The 26,889-nt window shown below is 42.2% G+C and overlaps 1 protein-coding gene across 1 annotated transcript in view; it reads left to right on the forward strand.

Moving 5' to 3' along the window:
• PRKN (parkin RBR E3 ubiquitin protein ligase) overlaps positions 1 to 26,889 on the forward strand; it is a 1,416,888-nt gene that overhangs the window by 716,660 nt on the left and 673,339 nt on the right. The window contains exon 6 of the mRNA XM_029058315.2: positions 20,621 to 20,736. Within this exon, the coding sequence (XP_028914148.1) occupies positions 20,621 to 20,736 (116 nt within the window). The remainder of the gene's footprint in view (positions 1 to 20,620; positions 20,737 to 26,889) is intronic.

The following is a 26,889-nucleotide window of genomic DNA, read 5'->3' on the forward strand; positions in this document are numbered from 1 at the left end:
TGCATAAGTGAAGTTGGAGTGAAATTCACCCGATAGGATAGGAAAGAAGATTTGAACAACTTGAGGGACTTTCATCTCTAGCAATCTTTTTCACCCCACTTTCACCTTTTCACACATTACAATTTCTAAAAGTTTCACTTTCTTTTCCAAGAAGGCCAGAGTTGAACTATTACCTTGAGACCAAGCATTTTTGTTTCTCGATGGCTTTGAAGAGAACCTGGGTATGGAGACTGAACCTGAGGAACTTTTATCATAAATAGTGTGTCTTTCTTCTCACTAGCCAGAGGCACTTTGAACAGGCCACTAGATTCAGGCTGTCATCATTCAAGCAAAAAACTGGTATTGGAGAAATTGCTCCTTTTTACCTGTCTTTATACTTCGCCTGTTTGTGTCACACCAACCCACCCACACACATTTGAGAGTTTTGAAAGGGCATTGAAATTGAGGAACTCAATACCTCTATATAGCACTTGGGCTGAAACAATTTTTTGTGTTTATAGACCAGTGTAATAATCAACAGCATGTCCTCGTGGTAGTCAGATAACTTCCAACTCTCCAGGGTTATGCCTCTAACTTTTGCAGCCCATAAGAGTTTTACAGAGGATCGTTTTGGACTGTTTACTGGCAAAATACATAAAAAAAGAAAAACAGAGCAAGTTGGGAAAGTCACTTCTCTCTACCTCATCTACCTCGTCAATCAATCATAATGACTGAACACTTTTTGTATGCAGAGCATGGATTTAAGCGACTGGAGGAGAACAATACATTGAAGTTGGCAGACATGTTCTCTCCCTACAACAGCTTACAATATGGAGTCTTAAAGGCTACCTTGTCTGTAAAATGGGGATTAACACAGTGCGCCCTATGTGGGACAAGGACTGTGTCCAACCAAGCTAGCTTTTGTCTACCGCATTGCTAGTACAGTGTCTGGCTTGTCAATCAATCAATCAATCAATCAATGGTATTTATCGAGTGTTTACTTTGGGCAGAGCACTGAACTAAGCACTTGTATACGATACAGCAGAGCTGGTAAACATGTTCCCTGCTCACAATACGCTTTCAAAAAAAATCCAAAATACCCTGAAATAATCCAAGAAATGAAATTATAATTATCTCAGATTCAGATCAAGATTAACTTGTGAGAAAAGCAGAAGTGGCCTAGTGGAAAGCATATGGACCTGGGAGTCAGAAGATCTGGGTTCTAATTCTGGCTCTGTAGTGTGTCTGCTGTGTGACCTTGGGTAAGTTACTTAACTTCTCTGTGCTTCGGTTACCTCACGGTAAAATGAGGATTCAAACCTACTCCTGCCTACTTAAACTGTGAGCTTCCTGTGGGACAGGGACTATCACTGATTAACTTGTATCTACCAAGTACTTAGAATGGAGCTTGGCACATAGTAAGCTCCTAACAAGTACCATTATTACTATTCCTAATCCAAAGCAATGGAGAAAAGTGAAAGAAGGCTTCTAGCCACATTATCTATGGCTCCTTTAGTCAAACTCATTTTGATTTTAGGAAGTCTCCAAAATTTCAGTTTTCCTACTTTGTTAGGCATGTGTCAAGCAGTGTTCTGGGCCCTGGGGTAGGTACAAGTTAATCAAGGCCAGATAAAGTCCCTGTCCTACAAAGTGTTCATAGTCGAAGTAGGAGAGAGAGCAGGTATCCAATCCCCATTTTGCAGTTAGAAAACTGAGCACAGAGAAGTGAATTGACTTGTCAAAAGCTACACAGCAGGCAAATGACAGAACCCAATTAGAACACAGGTCCTCTGACTCCTAAGCCCATGCTTTATCGACTAGTCCACACCACTTCCCAAAAGTTATCATATTGGGAAATATTGCACAAGTACTTTGGGTGGGGTGTTTGCTAACAGTGAAATTCTCCAGGTTTCTAGCCACGATAGAAGACAAGTCGTTAATCTAATCCCAATAACATTGGCTTGCATGTTGATTGAACACTTATGTGACTTTTAAAATCTATAGTCTGTATTTATGTATAATCTGTATTTATGGGTATTTAGGACTTGAATGGAATCAAATGTAGTATTTCTGCTTTTGCCTACTGATCTTTCCTATGCTGGATTTTGAATTAGACCCTGCAGGTTGAACAGGTTTTGTGTGTAATTTCATTTTCACCGCGTTATCCAGTGTCCCATCATTAGCCAGCCACAATTAAAGGTATTTGTTAAGCACTTAACTATGTGCCCGGCACTGTACCAAGGGCTGGAAGAAGTGTATATAAATAATAATCATAATAATAATTGTGGTATTTGTTGTACACTTAATATGTGCCAGGTACTGTACTTACTGCTGAGATAGATACACAGTAATCAGGTTAGACACAGTCCCTGTCCCACATAGGATTTACGATCTTAATCCCCATTTTACAAATGAGGTAACAGGCAGAAAACAGTTAAGTAACTTGCCCAAAGTCACGCAGCAGACTATCGGAATAACAGGGATTAGAGTCCAGGTCTTTCCGACTGCCAGGCCCATGCTCTTTCTACTAGGTCACACTACTTCTCTATTAGACTACAGCCTTCTAAGCCCATTTTTCTAGAGATCTAAACAGTATGGTGATGCTCTATTTGGTTTCCTTCTTACTTGGTCAAATTTCTTTGAGGATCTTTTCCCACCGATTACCTGCAGAGCAACTGAGAATCTGTCCAAAAGTTTATATTCTCCCATGAACTTTGAATAATAATAATGTTGGTATTTGTTAAGCATTTACTATGTGCAGAGCACTGTTCTAAGCGCTGGAGTAGATACAGGATAGTAGATACAGGATAATCAGGTTGTCCCACCCACATGAGACTCACACTCTTAATCCCCATTTTACAGTTGAGGTAACTGAGGCACAGAGAGGTTAAGTGACTTGCCCACAGTCACACAGCTGACAAGTGGCAGAGTCAGGAATCGAACCCATGACCTCTGACTCCCAAGCCCGGACTCTTTCCGCTGAGCCACGCTGCTTCTCTGAAGCTTTGCTGCCTTGGAATTAGGGAGTGTCCACTGTTCCTCTGTTTGACTATTTCTTCAAGGCTCTTCCTTTTGTTAACAGCTCCTAGTAGGCAGGGATCAAATGTACCAACTCCTTTATATTGTACTGTGGCTCAGTGGAAAGAGCCGGGGCTTGGGAGTCAGAGGTCATGGGTTCGAATCCCAGCTCTGCCCCTTGTCAGCTCTGTGACTGTGGACAAGTCACTTAACTTCTCTGTGCCTCAGTTCCCTCATCTGTAAAACGGGGATTAAGACGGTGAGCCCCACGTGGGACAACCTGATTCCCCTGTGTCTACCCCAGTGCTTAGAACAGTCCTCTGCACATAGTAAGCGCTTAACAAATACCAACATTACTCTCCCAAGTGAGTTCTAATTCTGGTTCTTTCTAATGCTTAGTACAGTGCTCTGCACACAGTAACTGCTCAGTAAATACCCTTGATTGATTGACTGGTATGCCTGTTGCATTGCATAGGATTTTCCCCCAATTCTACTAAAATGGGCATTTATATGTAGAGTATATATTACGAAGCAGCGTGGCTCAGTGGAAAGAGCCTGGGCTTTGGAGTCAGAGGTCATGGGTTCGACTCCCGGCTCTGTCACTTGTCAGCTGTGTGACTGTGGGCAGGTCACTTAACTTCTCTGTGCCTCAGTTACCTCATCTGTAAAATGGGGATTAACTGTGAGCCTCACGTGGGACAACCTGATTACCCTGTATCTACCCCAGCGCTTAGAACAGTGCTCTGAACATAGTAAGCGCTTAACAAATACCAACATTATTAAAGTGTTGTGTATTTATCAACTTTATAGGTCTTGTGCCGCAAATCATTTTTTAATTGCTTATGAACATAATTCACCCAGTGTCATCTATTTGAATTACAGATTACAATTAGGATAAAATGCACAACATTCTTATGTTGGTTAAATGTATTGTGTATTTTTTGCTCTTATGACTACTATGAAGCCCAACTGAACAACTCTTCATCTATTGAACCTATACAAAATAATAATCTTGGGAAGAACTGGACAGAAATTTGAGGGCAGGCTTTGCAAACAAAATTTGAGAAACCCATAAATGTTTTCTTCTTGTATCTACCCTCAGTCCTTAGTACAGTACATGGCACAGAGTAAGTGAGTAAGAAGAATCATTATTAGTGAAGTAGTGTGGTCTAGTTGAAAGATTACGGGCCTGAGAGTCAGAGGACCTGGGTTGTACTCCCAGCTCTACCATTTGCCTGATCTTTGACCTTGGTCATGTCACTTGGGGATTCTTAATTAGACTGTGAGCCTCATGTGGTTCCTGATTTTCTTGTACCTACCTCTAGCACTTAATGCTCGACACATAGTAAGTACTTAAATACTGTTATTATCATTATTACTATTAATAATAATATCACATACTTGCTTTGAAAATTACGTTAGAATTTAGGTGATCTTGAAAGAAGTACTATTGGAACTGGCCTTATTATTGACTTGTATAAGGGTTCTACATTGATTCATCTGTTCATTCAATCGTGTTTATTGAGCCCTTACTGTGTTCAGAGCACAGTACTAAGTGCTTGGAAAGTACAATTTAGCACCAAATAGAGACAATCCCTGCCCAAAACGGGCTCACTGTCTAGAAAGGGGGAGCCAGACATCAAAATGAGTAAACAGGCATCAGTAGCATCAATATAAATAAATAGATTTATAGATATATGCACTTCATTAATAAAATAAATAGAATAATAAATATGTACATATATACACACAAGCGCTGTGGGGCAGGGAAGTGGGTAGAGCAGAGGGAATGAGTGGGGGCGATGGGGAGGAGAGGGGGAGCAGAAGAAAAGGGGAGCTTAGTCCCCGAAGGCCTCCTAGAGGGCTAATTGATGGGCTAATAGCCTAGAGGCTTCCCCCCTAAGCTCCTTGTGGACAGGGAATGTGTCAAAAAGCTTTGTTTTATTGAATTCTTTCTTCCAAGCACTTAACTATCTCCCCCACTTAGACTGTGAACCCGTTGTTGGGCAGGGATTGTCTCTATCTGTTGACGAATTGTACATTCCAAGCACTTAGTACAGTGTTCTGTACGCAGTAAGTGCTCAGTAAATACTATTGATTTATTGACAACATGCATCATGGAATAAGTCATATTCATTAAGAGACCTTCCCCGATTAATCCCTCTTTTCCTGGGCTCGCTTTCCTTCCGTGTCTTCTATGCACTTGTATCTGTGACCTCTGGGCATCTGCTATTCACCCCACTCTCAACCCCACAGCACTTATGTACATATCTTTAAGTTCTATATCATAAATTATTTATTTATATTGATGTCTGTCTCCCCCTATAGTCTGTAAGCAGGGAAAATGCTTGCTAATTTTGTTGTACTCTCCTGAGCGCTTAGTACATGCTCTGCACATAGGAAGTGCTCAATAAGTACCATTGATTGTAAGCCTTTTGTGGGCCAAGAACGTTTCTGCCAATTCTGTTTTAATGTACTCTCGTGGCCTAGAGGATAGAACTCGGGCCTGGGAGTCAGAAGGACCTGGGTTCTACTCCCAGCTCCACCACTTATCTGCTGTGTGACCTTGGACAAGTCACTTCACTTCTCTGTGCCTCATTTGCCCCATCTGTAAAATGGGGATTAAGACTGTAAGCCCCAAGGGGGACAGGAACTGTATCCAATGTGATTTGTTTGTATCCCCCCCAGCGTTTAGTGCAATGTCTGTCACACAGTAAGGATTTAACAAATACGATTATTATCGTTATTGTCATTGTTTTCTTGTATCTACCCCAGCACTTATTACAGTGCCTGGCATGTACTAAGCACTTAATATCACCACTGATTGACGACATATAGCATGGGATAAGTCGTAAGATAGCCCTTGTAGAATGAAAGTCACACCGCCTCCAAGAGGTCTTCCCCGGCTCCCTTTCCCTCCCGTCTGTAAACTTGGTTCTGTGACCTTTGGACATTTGATATTTGCCCACCTTCAACCTCACAGTACTTATGTTCATATTTTTATGTATTATAAATTTTGCGTATATTCCTGTTTTTCTCCCCATCTAGACTTTAAGCTCCTTGTGGGCAGGGAATGTGTCTGCCAACTCTGTTGTATTGTACTCTCCCCACCACTTAATACAGTGCTCTGCATGTAGTAAGCGCTCAATAAATACGACTGATAGAATGCAGGGGAATTTTGTCATCCAGCTTTACATAAAACAGTGTTTCCTACTCTGTCCCAGTGGTGGTGTCAAAACAAAGAAAAATCAGCCTATAAGATTATAAACTGAGGAGAAAGTTCATTAAAAGGTGTTTTCACTCTTGCTCAAAGAAGTCACTGCTCTGAATTCTTGGCTTTTTCAAATATTCTGAAATTTGGCAAACTAAAAAACTGAGCTTGAGTTTTTTCTCCATCTGTGTGTAAACCGATGCTGAGGTTGGTGCTCATCTCTGTTGAATTTAAATGTTTATTATTTGGCAAGCCAGAGTTTTAGGAGTTCAATCATGATTGCAGAGATGTAAAAACCTTTGCTCCACTACCAGTGAAAATGGCTTTAGTGTCAGATTTATGGCAAAGTATATGTGAACAATTGATTTAATGTCGAATAATTTGTGTGCATATCTTTTTGAGCCATGAAAAACCTTGGAATAGCAGAATCATAGCAATGGTCAGATGCGGAGCTTTTCTGCCAAATAAAACCATATGAAGTTTTGGTTTAAGAAGATCCCATCTGCCAGGACATCTATGTGAAGCTGACACTTCTGGGATTTCTTAAGTGCTTACTATGTTCCAGGCACTGTACTAAATTCTGGGGTAGATATACTGGGAAATTGGGTTGGACACAGTCCCTGTCCCACATGGGGCTCACAGTCTTAATCTTCATTTTATAGATGAGATAACAGAGGCATAGAGAAGTGAAGTGACTTGCCCAAGGCCACACAGCAGACAGTCAAGTGGCAGGGCCTGGATTAGAACGCTTGACCTTCTGACTCCCAGGCCTGTGATCTAGCCACTATGCCCTGCTGCTTCCATGCTGCTGCTTCTAAAAAACCTAGGCCAAATATATGGCTTTTACAGATCTATTCTGATCAACAAACTCACAACTGCATGAAATTTATGGCAAGTGGTGGAGCCAGGATTAGGACTTAGTTCCTTCTGACTCCCAATTTGGTGCTCTATCTACTAGGCCATGCTGCTTCTAGGTGTAGCCAAATTTGAGTAGGCCGGTGGCCACTTTGCACAGATGGGCTTGTGTACCTAGCCAAAAAAAAATTATATGGTCTCTGCATACCCCAGGTGTTGGGGATGAGGATAGTTCCCTCAGCCAAAATCATTTACAGAGCTGTCCACTGTGACAATTCAGAACTAGGGATGGGGAAGACCATTTTGCTCACCAGCCTAACTTTGGCTTAATGGACTGTCAGAAAGGAAATACAAATTTGGCATGACTGCAAATAAATGAGAAAATTTGATAACAGGGACACTTACTGAGGATGGAAAAAAAAAAGTCTCATGGTATCACCTCCATCTCTTGCATCTTGTCTGGGTCATCTAATTTGCTTTTCTTTTTTTTAAAATTTTCACTTTTTAAGATCTGTTACGTGCTTACTATGTGCCAGGCACTATACTAAGCTCTGGGGTAGATACAGGCCAATCAGGTTGGACATAGTCCATGAGCCAAATGGGGCTCTTGGTTTTATCTCCATTTTACAGATGAGGGAACTGAGGCTCAGAGAAGTTGTGACCTGCCCGAAGTCACACAGAAGACCAGTGGTGGAGCCACGATTAGAACCCTGGTCCTTCTGACTCCCAGGCCTGGTCTCTATCCATTAGGCCATGCTGCTTCTCACCACATTTTAATACAAGTGAAACTTCCCCTAATCCCAATCTGCAAAGGGACATGCTGTGTGGCATCATCATTATTAATATTAATAATAGTGATGATTTATAATTATGAGTCAATCACTGATATTAAGTGCTGACTATATACAAAGTATTGCAAATTGGAGTACAGTATAACAGAGTTGGTAGACGGGGCCCTGCCGACGAGAAGGTTACAGCATAGATGGGAAGACAGATATGAAAATAAATTTATTACAGATTGTATGTAAGTGCTGTATTGGGCAAATTTCAAGGCCTTAAAGGGTACAGATCCAAGTTCATGGGTGAATTATAAGGAGAAGGAAGTAGGAGAAGGGGTAAAGAGAGCTGAGTTGGGGAAGGCTTTTTGGAGTTGATGTGATCATAATAATAATAATTTATAATACTGATGGTATCTGTCAAGCACTGTGTCTGTGTGTTAAGCACAGCTGTAAGCACTGGGATAGGTGCAAGGTAATCAGGTTGGACACAGTCCCTGTCCCACATGGGGCTCCCAGCCTCAATTCCCATTAGCAGATGAGAGAACTGAGTCATGAAGAAGTGAAGTGACTTGCCCAAGGTCTGCACACAGCAGACAAGTGGCGGAGTCGGGATTAGAACCCATGTCCTCTGACTCCCAAGCCCGCGCTCTTGCCACTAGGCCGTGCTGTTTCTCTGTAGTTCCATGTTGGACACAGTACATATCCAGATGGGTCTCAGTCTTAATTCCCATTTTACAGATGAGGGAACTGAGGCATAGAGACACTAAGTGATTTGGTGAAGGTCACACAAAAGATCAGTGATGAAGTCAGGATTAGAACCCAGGTCCTCTGACATCCAGGCCTGTGGTCTATCATTAGGTCACATTGGTCCACTGAATACCTTGCGGGAGTTGTGAGGGGTCTGAAAATTCTTCCGTTAACAGGGATATACTATAATATCTGCTGCCTTTGTCATCATTGTCCATTTTTCTTGATTTATCAGTTTTCTTTCCTTGGGTGGATGCTACCTGTCCTACGTCGTTTCATTTCACGAGCCCCCTGTGGCCTTCTAACTGTTGCTGACTCTCCTTTTTCTTTTCCCCAGCACTTACTCTAGTGTTTTCCACAATGTGTCTGTTTATTGTTAAAGTGGACTCTCCAAGCACTGGGTACAGTGCTCTGCACACAGTAAGCCCTCAATAAATACGACTGATTGACCTCAACAGAGAGAAGCTGTGTGGCCTAGGGGATGGACCACGGTTCTAATTCTAATCCTGGCTTTGCCACTTGTCTGCTGTGAGACCTTGGGCGAGTCACTCCACTTCTCTTGGCCTCAGTTACCTCATCTGTCAAATGGGGATTGAGACTGTGAGCCCCACGTGGGACAGGGACTGTGTCCAACACGATTATCTTGTATCTACCCCACTGCTTAGTACATTCCCCTGCACATAGTAGGTGCTTAGCAAGAACCACAATTATCATTGTTATTATTATTATTTTAATGTTGGTATTTGTAAAGTGCTTACTATGTGCAGAGCACTGTTCTAAGCACTGGGGTAGATACAGGGTAATCAGGTTGTCCCACGTGAGGCTCACAGTTAATCCCCATTTTACAGATGACATAACTGAGGCACAGAGAAGTTAAGTGACTTGCCCACAGTCACTCAGCTTTTTGCAATGTGTCTCCACATCCTACATGAGAAGAGCAGCCCTAAAGCTCCCTACAGTGACCAATCATATTTCTTGAGTGCCATGGGGCTAAGGGTGGGGTGATTATTAAGTGCCTTAAGGGTCATTTGTTTCTCCTAACAAATCCATGGGAAGTTGACCTTGTGCTGCTCCTCCTGGAGATTCACTGAGCCCAACTGCTTTGCCCACATCTACAGGGGAGAGAAGTGATTTGGGCTGGCTGCTTTTCAGTGTGTCCTAGTGGATAGAGCACAGACCTGGGAGTCTAGTAGGACCTGGGTTCTAATTCAGGCTCCACCGCTCATCTGTTCTGTTTCCTTGGGCAAGTTATTTAACTTAGCTGTTCCGGTTGACTCATTTGTAAAATGAGGATTAATACAGGAACGTGTTCTGTATCCAACAGAACAGGGTAGATCTTAGCTCAGATCTACCCCAGCGCTTAGTGCAGTTCCTGGTACACAGTAAACATTTAACGAATACCATTAAAACAAAAAGAAAACAACAACAACAAAATTCTCACCTTTCCTTCCATGCATCCTGTGCGCTGTAATCTTAAGAATCTAAGAAGCGGTGTAGCCTAGTGGAAGGAGCACAAGCCCGGGAATCAGAAGACTTGGGTTTTAATCCCGTGTCAGCTATCAGTTATTTAATCAATTATATTTGAGTGCTTATTGTGTGCAGAGCACTATAGTAAACGCTGAGGTCAGTCCAATATAACAGAATTTTTAGATATGTTCCCTGTCCACAATGAGCTTACACTGTCTGCTCTGTGGCCTTGAAGAAGTCCTTCACTTCTCCGTGCCTCAGTTACCTCAAATGTAAAATGGGACTTATTACTGTGAGCCCTCTGTGGGATGGCGATTGAGTCCAACCAGATTATTTTGTGTCTACCCCAGACCTTAGTACAATGTCTGTCACATAGTAAGTGCTTAGAATGGTCCTTGATATATAGTAAGCCCTTAAAAAATACTATTTAAAAACAAATGTGCTTAACAAATACCATAAAAAACCCTCTGGTGTGATTTGGATGCTAACCACTTTGGGAGAAGCACATGTTATGTCTCTGTGACAGATGTTCTCTGAAAACCTGTGGCAAGTCTGAGCTAGACTCCCACCCCCGCCTTGCTTAGGGCAATTGCAGCAAACCCTGGACAGTGTCACTGATCAGGCACTTGTTTTGTGCGGACGTATTTACCCCGGAGATTGTGAAAGTGGAGTTTGCCAGCAAACTCCAGCTGGAAGGGAAGATGCCTCGTACTGGGAAAGAGAAATCCTGTCTCTTTGGAGTCGGTCAATAAGGAAGCTAGAAGTGATTCAGAAAGAAACTGAGATGGAACACACACCATGACTGAATCCACTAGATTATAAACTCCTTGAGGCCAGGAATCGGATGTCCCTACTCTATTGTAGTGGTACAATCTGCCTCAAGTACAGTGCTCTGGCCCACAGGAAGCATTCAATAAATGCCATTCATTGACTGATCTGATGTAGTTGCTCCATACTTTGAGACAATTATTTTTATAAGTGAGTAACCTGAATTTTCTTCCTGTTGGTGTCTGGGGTTATTTTTCACTGTATTGAAATTGGAGGGTGGTTCCGCCTATGTAACAGTAGATTTTTTTTCCCCTTTCATATATACATCTTGGAAATGGAGTGAGCTGTTGCCATGAGCTAGTGCACATTATATGATGGACACCAGTGACCACATACTCTATGTACTCCAGTGCATACCCATTGCCTCTAGTTTTATGAACGCCAATTGCAGCCTACTATTTTTATATCTACAGAGGTAGCCTGGAAGCCAGATTGATGTGTTGGTTCAGTTGGGTATGGCTTATTTCTTCTAACACAATGTCAAGGGACATACTCTGTATTTGGACTGCTTTCTATTGGAACCACTGTGATTTAAACAACTTTTACTATGATCATTTCAAACAACTTCTTCTTCAACAATTTTTATAACCCAGCCATAAACATTTTTTTTTTGCCAGGCTATTGCTTGGTATACAAGATCTCATGCAAGCAGTGAATTTGGGGGAGAAACTGTTTGGAAAAAAATTTAAACATAGCTTCCAATGTTGACTGCATTCTCTTATGATGTCAGCCAAATGGTAATTAAATAGGAAGAAAAAAAGGAGATGAGTGCAATTGCAGCCTTGGAAGTTTCAAATGAGAAACTCTAAGCTTAAAATTAGGACTTGGCTGGCATAGTTACGGAGGTGTTGTTATCCCAAGGTGTAAACAACTTGCAAGGAGTTGGAGATGATATAAACATCTTAGAAGAAGATAAAGACATTCTAATGCAAGAAGAACAAACAAGAATTTAGCTCAATTCTTTCAGTGACTGTGCTAGAATCTGGGAGTAAAGTACCTTAGAAATCTGCAATTAACTCCTTCACATCTTAAGACCTCAGAATACAAGGAAAAGGTTCCTTACCTCATAAGGGGTGAGAGAATTGAGGGGTATTCTTATCTTCAGAGAGAAGCAACCTGGTCAACACAGACTTTATAAAAACAAATGACATTCATTTAAAGAATTATATCCTGTGTACAGCTCTCTTCTCCCTCTGACCTCTGCTGTAATTTTATATATATATATGTCAGAAGATCATGAGCTCTAATCCCAGTTCCACCACTTGTCTGCTGTGTGACCATGGGCAAGTCACTTCACTTCTCCATGCCAGTTACCTCATCCATAAAATGAGGGTTATACTGCGAGCCCCATGTGGGACATGGACTGAATGCTTTATATCTACCCCAGAGCTTAGAATAATGCCTGGCACATAGTAAGTGCTTAACAAGCACCACTATGTATGTATGGGCCTGGGAGTCAGAGGGTCATGGGTTCTAATTGCAGCTCCGCCACTTCTCTGCTGTGTGACCTTGGGCAAGTCACTGCACTTCTCTGTGCCTCAGTTACCTCATCTGTAAAATGGGGATGAAGACTGTGAGCCTGATGTGGACTCAATTTGCCTTTATTCCCCACCCCCAGCACTTAGTACAGTGCCTGGCACAGAGTAAGTGCTTAACAAATACCATAATCATTAATTATTTGAGCACTCTACTAAGCATGTGGGCGAGTACAATACAATAGAGTTGGTAGATACATGATAATAGTTTTGGTATTTGTAAAGCACTTACTGTGTGGCACACGCACATACACACACACACACACACACACACACGCACACACATGCGCACGCAGTGTGAAAGTAGAAATATCCCCCCTTCTTCCCTCACAACTTCCTTAGCAGCAAAGTTGAGGTGTCAATTTTGCTTGAACATTCAAAAATAAAAATTGTGGGAAAGGTAATCCATATCCATCAACCAATAGTGCACCAACTATGTACAGAGGGCACTGTACTGAGTAAAATAAAATTAGTAGAAATAGCATGTACTGAGGTCTTATTGGGTGCTAACATCATAGTAAGCACTAATTCCTGTTCGTGTGGGAATCAAACATAGTCTCCTGCCACCTAGACTCCCAGGCCAATTGTAATAGTGAGGGTAGGGGAATGGCAGAGGACATGTAGGGAGCGATGAAATAATGCAGTTAATAACCCTAATTTTTGTTCTCAAGGATCAGGGGAGACTGACACTAAAATACCTCAGAGGAAGGAAGAAGGAAAAGAGAATGTACAGAGGATTGATTACTCTACCCTACTATTTCCCCTATTCCTAATTTTGAGATTATCCCTAATCTCTTTTAGTGTCTGTCTGACTGTAAGCTTCTTGTGGGCAGAGATTTTGTCTACCAGCTCTATATTGTAGTTTCCCAAACAGTATGGTACTTTACACACCGTAAAGCACTCAAGAAATACATTGTTTTTGACTTGAATGCTCAACTTGAATCTACCCCCAGAGCTTAGATAGTGCATGACACATACTAAGTTCTTAACAAATACAGTAATTATTAAATACCTTCAATATTTGTACAGAAGCACTATGGTAGACTTTGAGTACTTCCTTAAATGGTGCAGATGGGCTTACATGAATATGTGGTTATAAGGTGGAGTGATTAGAAAAATTGTTGGGAAACACCTCCTAGAAAATATGGACTAGAAGATGGGGAGATGTTTGCATCCCTGCCCTCTCGCAACTTGTGATCTAGGAAAATAGACTACACTAAAATAAAACTCGGGAAGATCGAAGGACAGTGGGGTGTATGCATTTATTAGTGCTTGAGCAGTAGACTGTAAGCTTATTGTTGACAGGGAATGTGTCTGCGGTTGTACTGTCCCAAGCACTTAGTACAGTGCTCTGCACATAGTAAGTGTTAAATAAATGCCCCTTATTGATTGATTGGTAGGGTATGCCACGTATGGCCGTAAGTGCTGTAGGAGTTGGTGAGTACTTAAGTGCCCCAGTGGTGCTAAATTGACAGTTGGAAGGATATGCATTTTGGAGATTATAAATTATTCTCCACAGAGGGTAAAAATTACAAATGAGGCAAATTTATGGTTGAAGTGGGCAAACTAAATTAATATTCGTAATAATAATGATCACCCTCATCTGTGATATTAATTGAGCGCTTACTGTGTGCAAAGCTTTTATCCTTCATCTCGATTATAAAGAGAAGCAGCATTTCCTAGTGGATAGAGCACGGGCCTGGGAGTCAGAGGGTCATGGGTTCTAATTGCAGCTCTGCCACTTCTCTGCTGTGTGACCTTGGGCAAGTCACTGCACTTCTCTGTGCCTCAGTTACCTCATCTGTAAAATGGGGATGAAGACTGTGAGCCTGATGTGGACTCAATTTGCCTGTATTCCCCACCCCCAGCACTTAGTACAGTGCCTGGCACAGAGTAAGTGCTTAACAAATACCATAATCATTAATTATTTGAGCACTCTACTAAGCATGTGGGCGAGTACAATACAATAGAGTTGGTAGATACATGATAATAGTTTTGGTATTTGTAAAGCACTTACTGTGTGGCAAACACTGTATTGGAGTAGATAGTAGATAATCTGATCAGAGTTCCTGTCCTTCATGGAGCCCATAGTCTAAATAAAAGGGAGACTAGATTGCAAATCCCCATTTTACAGATGAAAGAACTGAGACACCGAAAACCTAAGTCATTTGTCCAAGATTACACAGCAGTAACCTTGGCAGAGCCAAGAGCCACTCCTCTTCCCTTTGTAATCAAAGTGAACAATAAAACCTAATGAGAATAAGATTAAGAAGCAGTCCTAGACAGGGAAGAATGGCCTGTTTGGGCTGTTTTACACCACTTTCTTTTTTTGTGTGTGGGATTTCTCACTGCTGCCAAGACATGTTTCTAAAGTAGACCAGGGCAATCTCAAACCCTCACACACTTCTATCACTCTAGCCTTTGGGGAAAGTGCCTTGGTTGCTTGGGACCCTTAATTCTTCCCCCTTTATTCCCTTCTCCATGCATTTCTACCATCAGTTTATAGATTCTGCCCTCTTCCTTTCTCATAGGAGAAAGAGGAGAGACTATAGAGTATGTGTGAAGCCAGTAAACTTTATCCAGCCCTTGTTCAAGCACTGTTTCCTATGTGAGGGTAGGTTTATGATGACTTCTGCTGCTTGCAGTTAAGGCTTGTCCAGCTTGACCGTGATAATTGATAAAGCAAACCAGTAAAAATAGATTTTAAGTTTGCAGGCCAAAGAAGCAAGGACTTTTGGGAGTTAGGGACAGCAGTGCAAGGAGAGATGAAGGGAGGAGTTGAAGTTTCTAGCCTAAAGCCGTTTCACATATTTTAAAGCTAGGTTATTTTTTAGTGCTCCATATTTCTGTTTGCTTTATAGAAAAAAAAAGTATTTTCTGAGTGAATCATGGTTAATGAAAGAGGCACTGATGTACTCGTTTTCTTGCCCATAGTTGCTCTCCTATGAAGTAATAATAATAATGATGATGGTATTTGTTAAGGGCTTACTATGTGCCACGCACTGTTCTAAGCACTGAGGGAGATACAAGGTTATCAGGTTGTCCCACGAGGGGCTCAGTCTTAATCCCCATTTTACAAATGAGGTAACTGAGGCTTAGAGAAGTTAAGTGACTTGCCCACAGTGGGCAAGTGACGGAGCCAGGTTTAGAACCCACAACCTCTGACTCCCAAGCCCTTGCTCTTTTCACTAAGCCAGGCTGTAGGTGTGCCTGCCTCTGAGATTCTCTAGAATATGTGGAAAGAGATGGATTAAGTTGTATTGAAAACACGAAGGCTTTGACCCAAATGAACAAATTCTACCAAACCCCTCAGTTAAGGAAAAGTCACATGATAGTTTTTGAGATGCCCAACTCTACTTGATATGCTGTAGCCAAAGAAGCTCTCACTGTCAGAAGAACAGCCTCAAATTCTGAAGTCACTTGTTCAGCCGAGCCAATAAATGTGGTCATATAAAAAATTCTAAGACTGGGAGGCATATTCTGAAGGAATATCCTGAAGGAACTCAGATATCCCTGAATATCCAGGATAACCTGAAGGAACTCAGAAAGGAGGTTGTGACCTGCTTTCAAAAATTTCACCCTATCAGTACAAATGGCTACTACACAGGGGACCGACAGGTCACCAATCTATACCCTATCTAGAAGATGGGCGCCAGAGGGGAGTCTGGGAAAAATAGATCTTTGATCTTGGATCTGTGACCTTTTGGACATTTGATATTTGTCCCACCACCAACCCCACATCACTTATGTACATATCTTTAAATTATTATACTTATATTAATGTCCATCTCCCCCTGAACTGAAAGCTCATTATGGGCAGGGTATCCACCTGCCAATTATGTTATCCTGTACTCTCCTGAGAGCTTACAGTGTTCTGCACAAAATTGTTGAGTTGCACCTTTCTACTTACAATAAGGTTCCACCTTTAATTTCTTATCAGTGAACTGTCAGAAAAACACAAGGGGTCGGGAAAAGGCAACTTGGCTTCCAGCAGGAGTGGAAGCCAGAGCCTTTAGGAATGCTACACCGGTAATATAGTAAGCGGCAGCATTGGCGCCAGTGCTGCCGTTGTAGAGCAGAAGAACAGACACTTTTCCCCTTCCTCTTGCAAGGTTTAGGGTCAGGCTCCAGTGTGCCAGAATGCAGTAAGCCCGGCACGGCTTGGAATTGGCCATGAAGTGCAGATTTTGTCTACCAACTCTATATTGTACTTTCCCAAGCACTTAGTACAGTGCTCTGCCCACAGTAAGCGCTCGATAAATACGAGTAAATGAAAGGAAGTAGAGGAATTGATGACGATCATTGTCATTATGAATATTAATTTAGTTTGTCCACTTCAATCATAAATTTGCATTATTTGTAACCTTTACCTTCTCTGGAAGTTAATTTCTAATCTCCCAAAATGTATATCCCTACACTTCAGCTCCACTTGGGGCCCTCCAGTTCCTTGTTTTTCTCTTGCCCCTTCTGATTCTGGTAACACCTGCTTGCCCAGTGCTCAGTCCAGAGTGCGGATGATTCCAGCTGGAATGTTGATCCTGTCTATCCCAGGCTGAGTGTGGCCATTGAAGAAGGCAGGAAGGGAGAGAGGGATGGAGGAGGTGGGGAGAGGGCAGGTAAGAGAGAGGTGAAGGAAAATTGCAGCTGCTATGGCTTGGGGTCAACCCCTGAGGCTCTTGGCCACTTCCTCCTGCCCATGGTTGCCACAGGCAAATCTCCCTCCAGTCTACAGCCCAAGCTGCAGCTTGGCTCTGGGGGTGGTGATTCTTGCAGGGATGGGAAGAGACATCCCAGACATTCCAGCAGCTTTAAGGGGAGATTGAGAAAAGGAAGATAGCATGGAGTGAGGAGAGAGTGACGGCATGAGAAAAGGGAGACAGATTGTGTGAGGAAAAGAAGTTAGACTGGTGGAAGAAAGTCTTCCCTTGCAGGAGTAGGATTCACACACATGACAGTGGTTGTCCCTCCTCCCTTCTCTGAAGCAGTGTGGCCTAGAAGATAGAGCACAGGCCCGGGAGTCAGAAGGACCTGGTTCCCAATCCCGGCTCTACCACTTCCCCGTTATGTGACCTTGGGCAAGGCATTTAACTTCTCTGTCCCTCAGTTAGCTCATCTGTAAAATGAGGACTAAGACTTTGAGCCCCATGAGGGACATGGACTTTGTCCAACCTGATTAGTTTGTATATATCCCGGTGCTTAGAACAGAGCCTGGCACATACCATGAACCCCCCCGCAAAACAAAAACACCTACTTTTCATTCTGGAACGGTGGTGTGGTGTAGAGGAAAGAACATGGACCAAGGAGTCAGAGAACCTGTGTTCTAATCTGGTTCTGCTATTTACCTGCTATGTTACCGTCGGGAAATCACTTAACTTCTCTGTGGCTCAGTTTTCTCAGCTGTAAAGTGAGGATTAAATATCTGTTCTCCATCCTACTAAGATGGTGAGGCTCATGTGGAAAGAACAGGGGACTGTGTCCCCTCTGCATACTCTGTATCTGTCCCAGGGCTTAATATTCTTGTTGTAAATGGTTATGCTTCAGTTATTCATATTGTTTTACTATTAATATTATTATTAGTATTATTAAGTGATTTAAAAACCACTCCTTTTACTCTCTATAAGAGGAAATCATGCCTCACTAGTCTGCTGGAATTCTTCAAAGAATAATGATAATATAATAATGATAATAATGATACTAATGATCATATTTGTCCCAAGAACTGCATTAAGTGCTGGGGTATATAATAAGTAGAAGTCAGTGGACATGTGAATACAGGGAAACCCATGGACATCAAGGTCATTTGAAATTTGCTTAGACTAAGTACCACACAAACACTTCAGAAAAGAAAATAAAGAGATCAAGGGATTTGTGGAAGTTTTCATTTAATAATGTTGGTATTTGTTAAGTGCTTACTATGTTCAGAGCACTGTTCTAAGCGCTGGGGTAGATACAGGGTAATCAGGTTGTCCCACGTGAGGCTCACAGTTTTCATCCCCATTTTACAGATGAGGTAACTGAGGTCCAGAGTAGTTAAGTGACTTACCCTCAGTCACACAGTGACAGAGCCGGGATTTGAACCCATGACCTCTGACTCCCAAGCCCGTGCTCTTTCCACTGAGCCACGCTGCTTCTCTAGGTTTTGACACTGGCTAAGACATAGCAACTAAAGAGTAGAGGTAAATGGAGAAGGCATCAGAGAGGAAACCAGATCTGTTTAACATTTTCATGAATGATCTGGCAGAGGAAGTGTACAGTGAAATCTCCAACTTTGCAGATTACATGAAGCTTTTCTGGATGGTATAATGCCATGCTGATGGGTGCACATAGAGAGATCGCTAAGAGTCAAAATAAATGACAGAAAAGGGGCATAGGGGCTACAATAAAGGCAAGTGTCAGATCAAGGAGGGAAAAATTATCCAAAGTAAAAGTTACACAACGTGATCTGAGTTCCCTCTACACCCCGCTCCCCTCACCAGGCTCATTTCACACCTGCACCTCAACATTATGTGATTTTCCCTCTGTCCTCCATTTTGTTTCTGTTTTGAGTAAGATTAATAGGGACGAGCACCAAGGGTGACTCTCCCATTATGACCTCTTGTCGATTGATGGAACTAGCTTTGGACTTGAAATATGTTTTTTGGTGAGAGCTTTTGGAAGATGTCAGTGGTATTTATTGAGCCGCTTACTGTGTGCAGAGCACTATACTCAGAACTTGGGAGAGTACACTGCACCAGAGTCGGTAGATATGTTCCCTCCCCAATACAAGCTTACTATGTAAAGAGGGAAACAGACATTAACACAAAGATATAAATTAAGGATACGTACATAAATGCTACCCCTCACCTGAAGAGTTTCCAATACTCTAGCAGTCTTGATTATGGGAGGGAGAGTCAAGCAGAGCCATACCCATTCCATTCCTAGCTTAGGTAGTGGCTAGCGAGTAGAAGGCAATCTGCTCCAAGCCAAAACTCCCTTGTGCTGGGCAGCAGCAGCACGCGAGAGTCAGGGGCAGATACTCGAGTTTACTGTGCAGAAGGAGGCAAGGGTAAAACACTTCCATACCTATACCAAGAAAACTCTATGGATACACTACCTGAACGATTGCAGATGGAGTCAGGGCTTTCTGGGAGAGATGTGTCTGTAGTGTTGCTATGGGTCAGAGACGACTCGACAGCATAAGAGCAGACATAAGTGCTGTCGGACCGTACTCAAGTGTCCAAAACGCACAGATCCACGCGCCTAAGTGACACAGAAGGAAGAGGGAGCTGGGGAAAAGAGGGCTTAATTGGGAAAGGAGTAGACTTTAATAAGGTGGGGAGAGTAAGAGTCTGGCGTAAATGGAGGGGGAAGGAATTCCAGGCCAGAGAGAGGACGTGAAAAAAGGGTCAATGCTGAGATAGATGAGATTGGGACATAGCGAGTGAGCTAGTACTAGATGTAGTAGTGGTGTGAGCCATTTCAAGAGCCCCAGTGATTTGAGAGATATTCGATTCTCTTGTCTTGGGCAAGTCTCTGGGCCTCTGTTCCCTCATCTGTAAAATGTAAATCTGTAAAATAATGATAATGATGGTTTATAAGTGCTCTCTGTTAAGTACTGGGGTAGATATAAATTTATCTGGTCGGACAATCCCTCATGGGGTTCGCGAGTCTAAAGTAGGAGGATGCTAGGTATCGAATCTCCATTTTACAGTTGAGGAAACCGGAGATTCAGAGAAGTTAAGGGACTTGCCCAGGGTCACACAGCCAGCATTAAAACCCAGAGTCTCTGCCTCCCCGGCTTGTGCTCTTTCTATTAGGCCATGCTGCTTCCCTCCATTTCCTCCATTATTTCTGAAACCAATGGCTGCAATATCCCCTGTGACCTCCAAGGATTAAACAGCAATATTGATATATAGGCCTTGTTTCCCTAAGCACTTTAGACTTTATAAGAAGCCTGCATTTTGAATCAAATCTGGTTTCTCGGGTGGGCTTGGTTCCTTCAAAATATGATCTTGGCTTGCCTGAGGAGCTGAAGAATGCAGAGAATGCACTTATTGCTGAAAAGATTTTGCTGACCTTCCGTTCCCAGCTGATTCCTAATATCAGCCTCCTCACTGCTGGGAGGTGTGATTCGTCTACTGTCTTAAGTCTAACAGACTAAGATAAATAGAGGACATGAATTCTATGTTTGTAGTCATCCTTTATCTCTTTCAATGTTTCAGGACTTTTACTTTAAATGTGGAGCACATCCAACCTCTGACAATGAAACATCAGTGGCTCTGAACCTGATTACTACAAACAGTCGCGGTATCAGCTGCATAACGTGTACAGACACCAGGTAAGGGCAGCGAAACAGTCTATCTTTGAGAACCCTACTTCAAGATGATTCCCTTTCTTGACAATTAGGTTTCTTTCTGAGCGGGATTACGGGGACTCAGTATTTTGTTTCATTTGTGTGGACCTCTCCAGCTGCCAGAAACCTTTTTTGACAGATGGGTCAATGCAAATGTTGGTCATGATAAGTGAAATAGACTATGCAATATTAATTCAAAGCTTCTGTGGGTTTTTTTTAATGGCTTCTCCAATCTTTCCAGTAATGTCATAGTATGCCAAAATAGCTCTATAGATCCTAATTGCACGTCTTATTTATCTTTAGTGCACTTTATCTGTCTAGTACTTGTGTTTTATGGTTATTTTTATGCCTAGGTGTTATACATAGCCCATTAGATGATGAATCCTGGGCCTTGTTCTATCTTTGAATCCCCATAATGTGTAGCACAGAGCTCTGCACTGAATGGGTAACCAATGATACAGGGATGGATAAATTCTGCACAACTCTGCAAACTCTGGTGTATAAAGCATATTCTGGCAAACCCCTCATATTTATACACTTAACATCTGAAAATAAAGGAAGGGTGAGCTCATGTTAAATTGTTTGTCTTTGGACATGGAGTATTTAAATTCATCTGGCATTATATTTCAGTACTGTACACCATCAGCTGTTTTTCAGATACCGCTCTGCCTTAGTTCCCTGAGGGCAAGGACAACCTACTTCTACTTTTATTATGGGTTCCCAAGCACACATATAAGCAGTCAGCACACTAGAGGTGCCCAATAAATTTTGAACGTGGTGGTGATGATCACGATAACTGAGAGATAATGTTTTCTTTACTGAGTCTGTGTTAGCAAGCCATCTGTCAAAGTGCTGAAGTGCAAAGTAAGGAAGTTGGCCACTCCTCTCCATTTGTCAGAGAGAGCAGACAGTGGGTTCAAGGTTTCAGAATGCAGGACCCTGGGCCGCACCTGGTTTTTGGCTTGTCTTCCATTTAGCTTCATTTAAATAATAATAAACAGTAATAATAATTATGGTGTTGTTAAGCACTTACTATGTGCTAAGTCCTGTTGTAAACCCTGGGGTAGATACAAGATAATCAGGTTGTCCTCCATGGGTTTCACAGTCTTAATCCCTCTTTTACAGATGAGGTAACTGAAGCACAGAGAAATTAAATGGCTTGCTCAAGGTCACACAGCAGACTGGTGGCAGTGTAGAGATTAGAACCCATGTCCCCTAACTTCCAAGCCTGTGGTCTTTCCACTAAGCCATGCTGCTTCTTGGAATTTAAATATACAAATGTGCAGACCTATCATCTTTTATGAGCAGTCGTGCCAGTATTTCCTCCTCGTGCATGGTCCGATTTATAATGGCAACTCGTATTTACATCAAGGAGATGTCTCACCCAGATCAGCTAGTAGATGACATTGTATTGATTTAAGGGGTTTAGCAATAAGTAGGTGAATCCCATACTTTTTCCAAGAACTGGTTTGGATCCAGGACATCTGTGAAGTTCATGGCCCTGCTTTTGAATAGCCTTTTAATGGGAAGCGTCAAATATTCCTAAATGAGCCCGGCATCGCTGCCCAGAGTCAGTGCTGCCTAATCAGTGTCTTTCCGTGATGGTCTGTTCCATGATCGTAATCTCCTCAAGATTAAAGGCCATGCCTTTTAGCTTTATTGTTGGGTCCCAAGCACTCACTTTCAAACTCACCACCCAGTAAATGTTCGATCAATAACAGAAACTGACGGATGGAACTTGATTCTTCTTCACTTCTACCTTCTGTTTTCTTTGATGCTGTTGAAGACCACTGGTCTCAAAGGCTAAGGGTTCTAACCTGAATTGACAGAGTCCGTGACTCTAGAGCCTGTTCAAACCTAGAACACTAGGATAAACCTTCTCCATATGATCACTATCCCAGCAGAGCAATCTGAATACATTGTGTCTATCCCAGAACTTAGGACAGTGCTTGGAACATATTAAGTGCTTAACATATACCATTATTATTATTATCATCATTACTACCCCTTTGCATTGTCACTTGACCATTTTATTATATTACCTACAACTCATTGGCCTCTATTCTCCCTTGTGGGTAGTGAGATGTATTCAGTGACTACTGGGTGTTGTTGACTATACTATGCACTGTGTATATTAGAGAATATTGAGGATTTGCTATAGATGTAATTATTGGTAGAACAGACAACTGATGTTATCACTTTATTTTGCAAAATCACACCATGGACATTTCATCATCATCATCATAAGCGCTTAGTAGAGGTCAGGGAGTGTGCTAAGGCCTAAGAAAAACAATAAACAAGAAAATCTGTTTGGACACAGGAGAAATCAGAATAACCATGGTTAGATTGTGTTTCCATTGTTCACACTCCCAAAGGCAGCTGGGAGGTTGAGGAGGATAAAGAAGCAGCATGGCCTAGTGGTAAAAACCCGGGTTTGGGAGTCAGAAGGACCCCGTTAGATGGTAAGCTCATTTTGGGATGCGAATGTGTCTGTTTTATTGTTCTTTTGTACTCTCCCAAGCATGTGGCTCAGTGGAAAAAGCCCAGGCTTTGGAGTCAGAGGTCATGAGTTTGAATTCCGACTCTGCCACTTGTCAGCTGTGTGACACTGGGCAAGTCACTTCATTTCACTGTGCCTCAGTTACCCCATCTGTAAAATGGGGATGAAGACTGTGAGCCCCATGTGGGAAAACCTGATGACCCTGTATTTACCCCAGCGCTTAGAACAGTGCTCTGCGCATAGTAAGTGCTTAACAAATACCAAATTAATTACTCTGCACATAGTAAGCACCCAATAAATATGATTGACTGACCTGGATTTTAAAACTGGTTCTGCCACTTGTTTGCTGTGGGACCTTGGACAAGTCAATTCATTTCTTTGTGCTTCAGTTCCCTCATCTGTGAAATAGGGATTAAGACACTGAGCCACGTGTGGGATAGGGACAGGGACAGCCAATCCGATTAGCTTGTATCTGCCCCAGCACTTAGTCCAGTGCCTGGCACATAGTACGTGCTTAATGAATACCTTTTAAAAAAGGAGTAGAGTTCATTAGATTTTATGAGAAAGGATTGTGTCTCCCTATTCTGTTGCTCTCTCCCAAGTACTTAGCATAGTGCTCTGCACATGAGTAAGTGCTCAATGAATAACATTGACTGCTTGGTGATCTTGGAGAGGGTGGGCATAGTGGACTGAAGAGGGTAAAAGCTGAATCATGGACAGTTAAGGATGGAGTTGGAGGAGAGGAAGTGAAGGCAGCGTGAGAAGTGAGAAGCAGCGTGGCTCACTGGAAAGAGCACGGGCTTTGGAGTCAGAGGTCATGGGTTCGAACCCCGGCTCTGCCACTTGCCAGCTGTGTGACTTTGGGCAAGTCACTTAACTTCTCGGTGCCTCAGTTCCCTCATCTGTAAAATGGGGATGAAGACTGTGAGCCCCATGTGGGACAACCTGATTCCCCTGTGTCTACCCCAGCGCTTAGAACAGTGCTCTGCACATAGTAAGCGCTTAACAAATACCAACATTATTATTATTATTATTATTATTAAGGCAATGATCGTAAACAACCAGAGGGGTTTAGAAAGGAGTGGAAGGAGGCTGTTGGGGTGATAGTTGCCTAGCTCTGTGGATCCAAGAAGAGATTTCTTAGGATATAGAAGATACGGACATATCTGAAAGCAGAAGGGAAGGAGCAATCACAACATTTGGGCATTTAATGTATTTTGATTAAGTTTTTATGTCTGCCTCTCCCATTCCAGTATAAAGATCTTGCGGACAGGGAACATACCACTTCTTTGTGTTGAATTAATTGTTGAATTACTACGTGCCAGGCACGGTACTAAGTGCTAGAGTGGATACAAGCAAATCAGGTTGGACACAGTCACTGTCCCTCATAGGGCTCTCAGTCTTAGTCTCCATTTTACAGTTGAGGTAGCCAAGGAAAAGAGAAGTGAAGGGACTGGCCCAAGGCCAAACAGCAGAAAAGTGGCAGAGCTAGGTTTAGAACCCATGACCTCCAGACTCTCAGGCCCGTGCTCTATCCAGTACACATTACAGCTTCCCTTAACTTTCCTAAGTGCTTGATACAGTGGACACCCAGTGGACACTCATTAAATACTGTTACTATGGCTACTGTCTTGTAACATGGAAAAAAAAGCTATGCAAAATGGAACAATTTGTACCACTAAATGTATACAATTGTACATTTTGTGGGTACAGAGAACGTGTCTACCAACTCCTATTATACTGTACTTTCCCAAGTGCTTAGTACAGTACTCTACACAAAGTAAGTGCTCACTAAATGATGATGATGGCATTTGTTAAGCGCTTACTATGTGGAAGCACTGTTCTAAGTGCTGGGGAGGATACAAGGTGATCAGCTTGTCCCACGTGGGGCTCACAGTCTTAATCCCCATTTTACAGTTGAGGTAACGGAGGCACGGAGAAGTGAAGTGACTTGCCCAAAGTCACACAGCTGACAAGCGGCGGAGCTGGGATTTGAACCATTGACCTCTGACTCCCAGCCTGTGCTCTTTCCACTGAGCCACGCTGCTTCTCATATTTGATCAATAAATATGATTGATTGCTTGATAGTCCTGGAAAACAGGACACATGGCAATTTCTTAAGGTACAATTGGGATGTTCACTTAAAATGGTTTGCTCACTTCTGAATCGACTTTGTTTTATGAATGCAAGCTTGGATTTTTTTTTATTTTAATCTGACAGCCTCACTCTGAGGAGTTTGGCAAAGTAAACAGGAGGCATTTTATTTTTAGATGGTGTTCCAGTCGTTGAACATGATAGGCTCCAAAATGATTGACAGAAGCATTGGTATATGATTTTTAACAAGAGTCTCCAAATAAAACTGAGGGAAATATTTTCTACCATGGAAAATACAGTACACCCAAAAATTACTAGGCAGAAAAATGCCCATAGTCATTTTCTAAAATTTAAAAACATTTTTTTTTAATCTAAGTTAGTAGGTGGCCCATGGTTTATTTAGCCTCAATTTAAATTTCATATGAAAATTTTTATGCAGTACTTAGCAGAAGGGTGATGGAAAGCATTCATTGTTACATTGTACTCTTCCAAGCCCTTAATACAGTGCTTTGCACAAAGTAAGTGCTCAATAAATATGATTGAATGGAAGATTTCACATTCAAATTATTTAGCAGAGTTAAGCTAAATTCATAGGCGGTCTTCCATGAGACAAGAGGCCTCTTTTTACATTTAGCATATATACAACATGGAAAGAACATACTTTATGTGTGCACTTTTACAAAAAAAAAAAAATTAACCTTCAGGATGTTGAGTTGCAATTCCATGTTCTTGAAAAAGCCTTAACGGGTTGTGCAAACTGCACAGAGTTGAACAAGCAGGGAAACTGGGAAATCCTCCAGGGAAGCACCTCTGTGTTGTCAGCTCCTTCCCGAAGAAATCACATCAGAAGAGTTAGGAATATCCCCGAGTGCCTATAAATCAGACTCAGAAATAACAACAATGTTAAGTAGCATAAAAATGAAATGTGCAGAGCCGAAGTGCCTCACGTCTTCTTTCCCAAACCAGCTAGTGTACAATTCCTAGAGGGGCCATTATTTTTAGCTTGCCAACAGATGTGCAGGTATAAAAGATATGTGGGGCTCGCTCAGAAATGGTGGAGTCGGCTCTTGTGTGGATCAGAAAGTACCCATGTATTTAGGAGATCCATATTTTGAAATCCAGGAAATATAAGGTAGAAAGTAAAAAGATTTCCAAATAAATATTTGATGAATATAATAAAGCAGCATGCCCTACTGGAAAGAGCACGGATCTAGGAATCACAGGACCTGGGTTCTTATTCCAGCTCTGCCATTTGTCTGCTGAGTGACCTTGGGTGAGTAACTTCACTTCTCTGTGCCTCAATTCCCTCATCTGCAGCATGGGGATTCAATCCATGTTCTCCTTCCTACTGAGAATGTGAGGCCCAGTGGGACATGTTTATCTTGTACCTACCCCAGTGCTTAGTACAGTGCTTGCTACACAGTAAGCACTCAACATGTGATTTTTATCATAATGAATAAATAAGGGAATCAATCAATTCATCAATGGTATCTATTGAGTGCTATTTCTGTGCAGAACACTGTACTGAGCACTTCGGAGAGTAC

The sequence above is a fragment of the Ornithorhynchus anatinus genome, chromosome 2 (genome assembly GCF_004115215.2).
Source record: "Ornithorhynchus anatinus isolate Pmale09 chromosome 2, mOrnAna1.pri.v4, whole genome shotgun sequence".
Lineage (NCBI taxonomy): Eukaryota > Metazoa > Chordata > Mammalia > Monotremata > Ornithorhynchidae > Ornithorhynchus > Ornithorhynchus anatinus.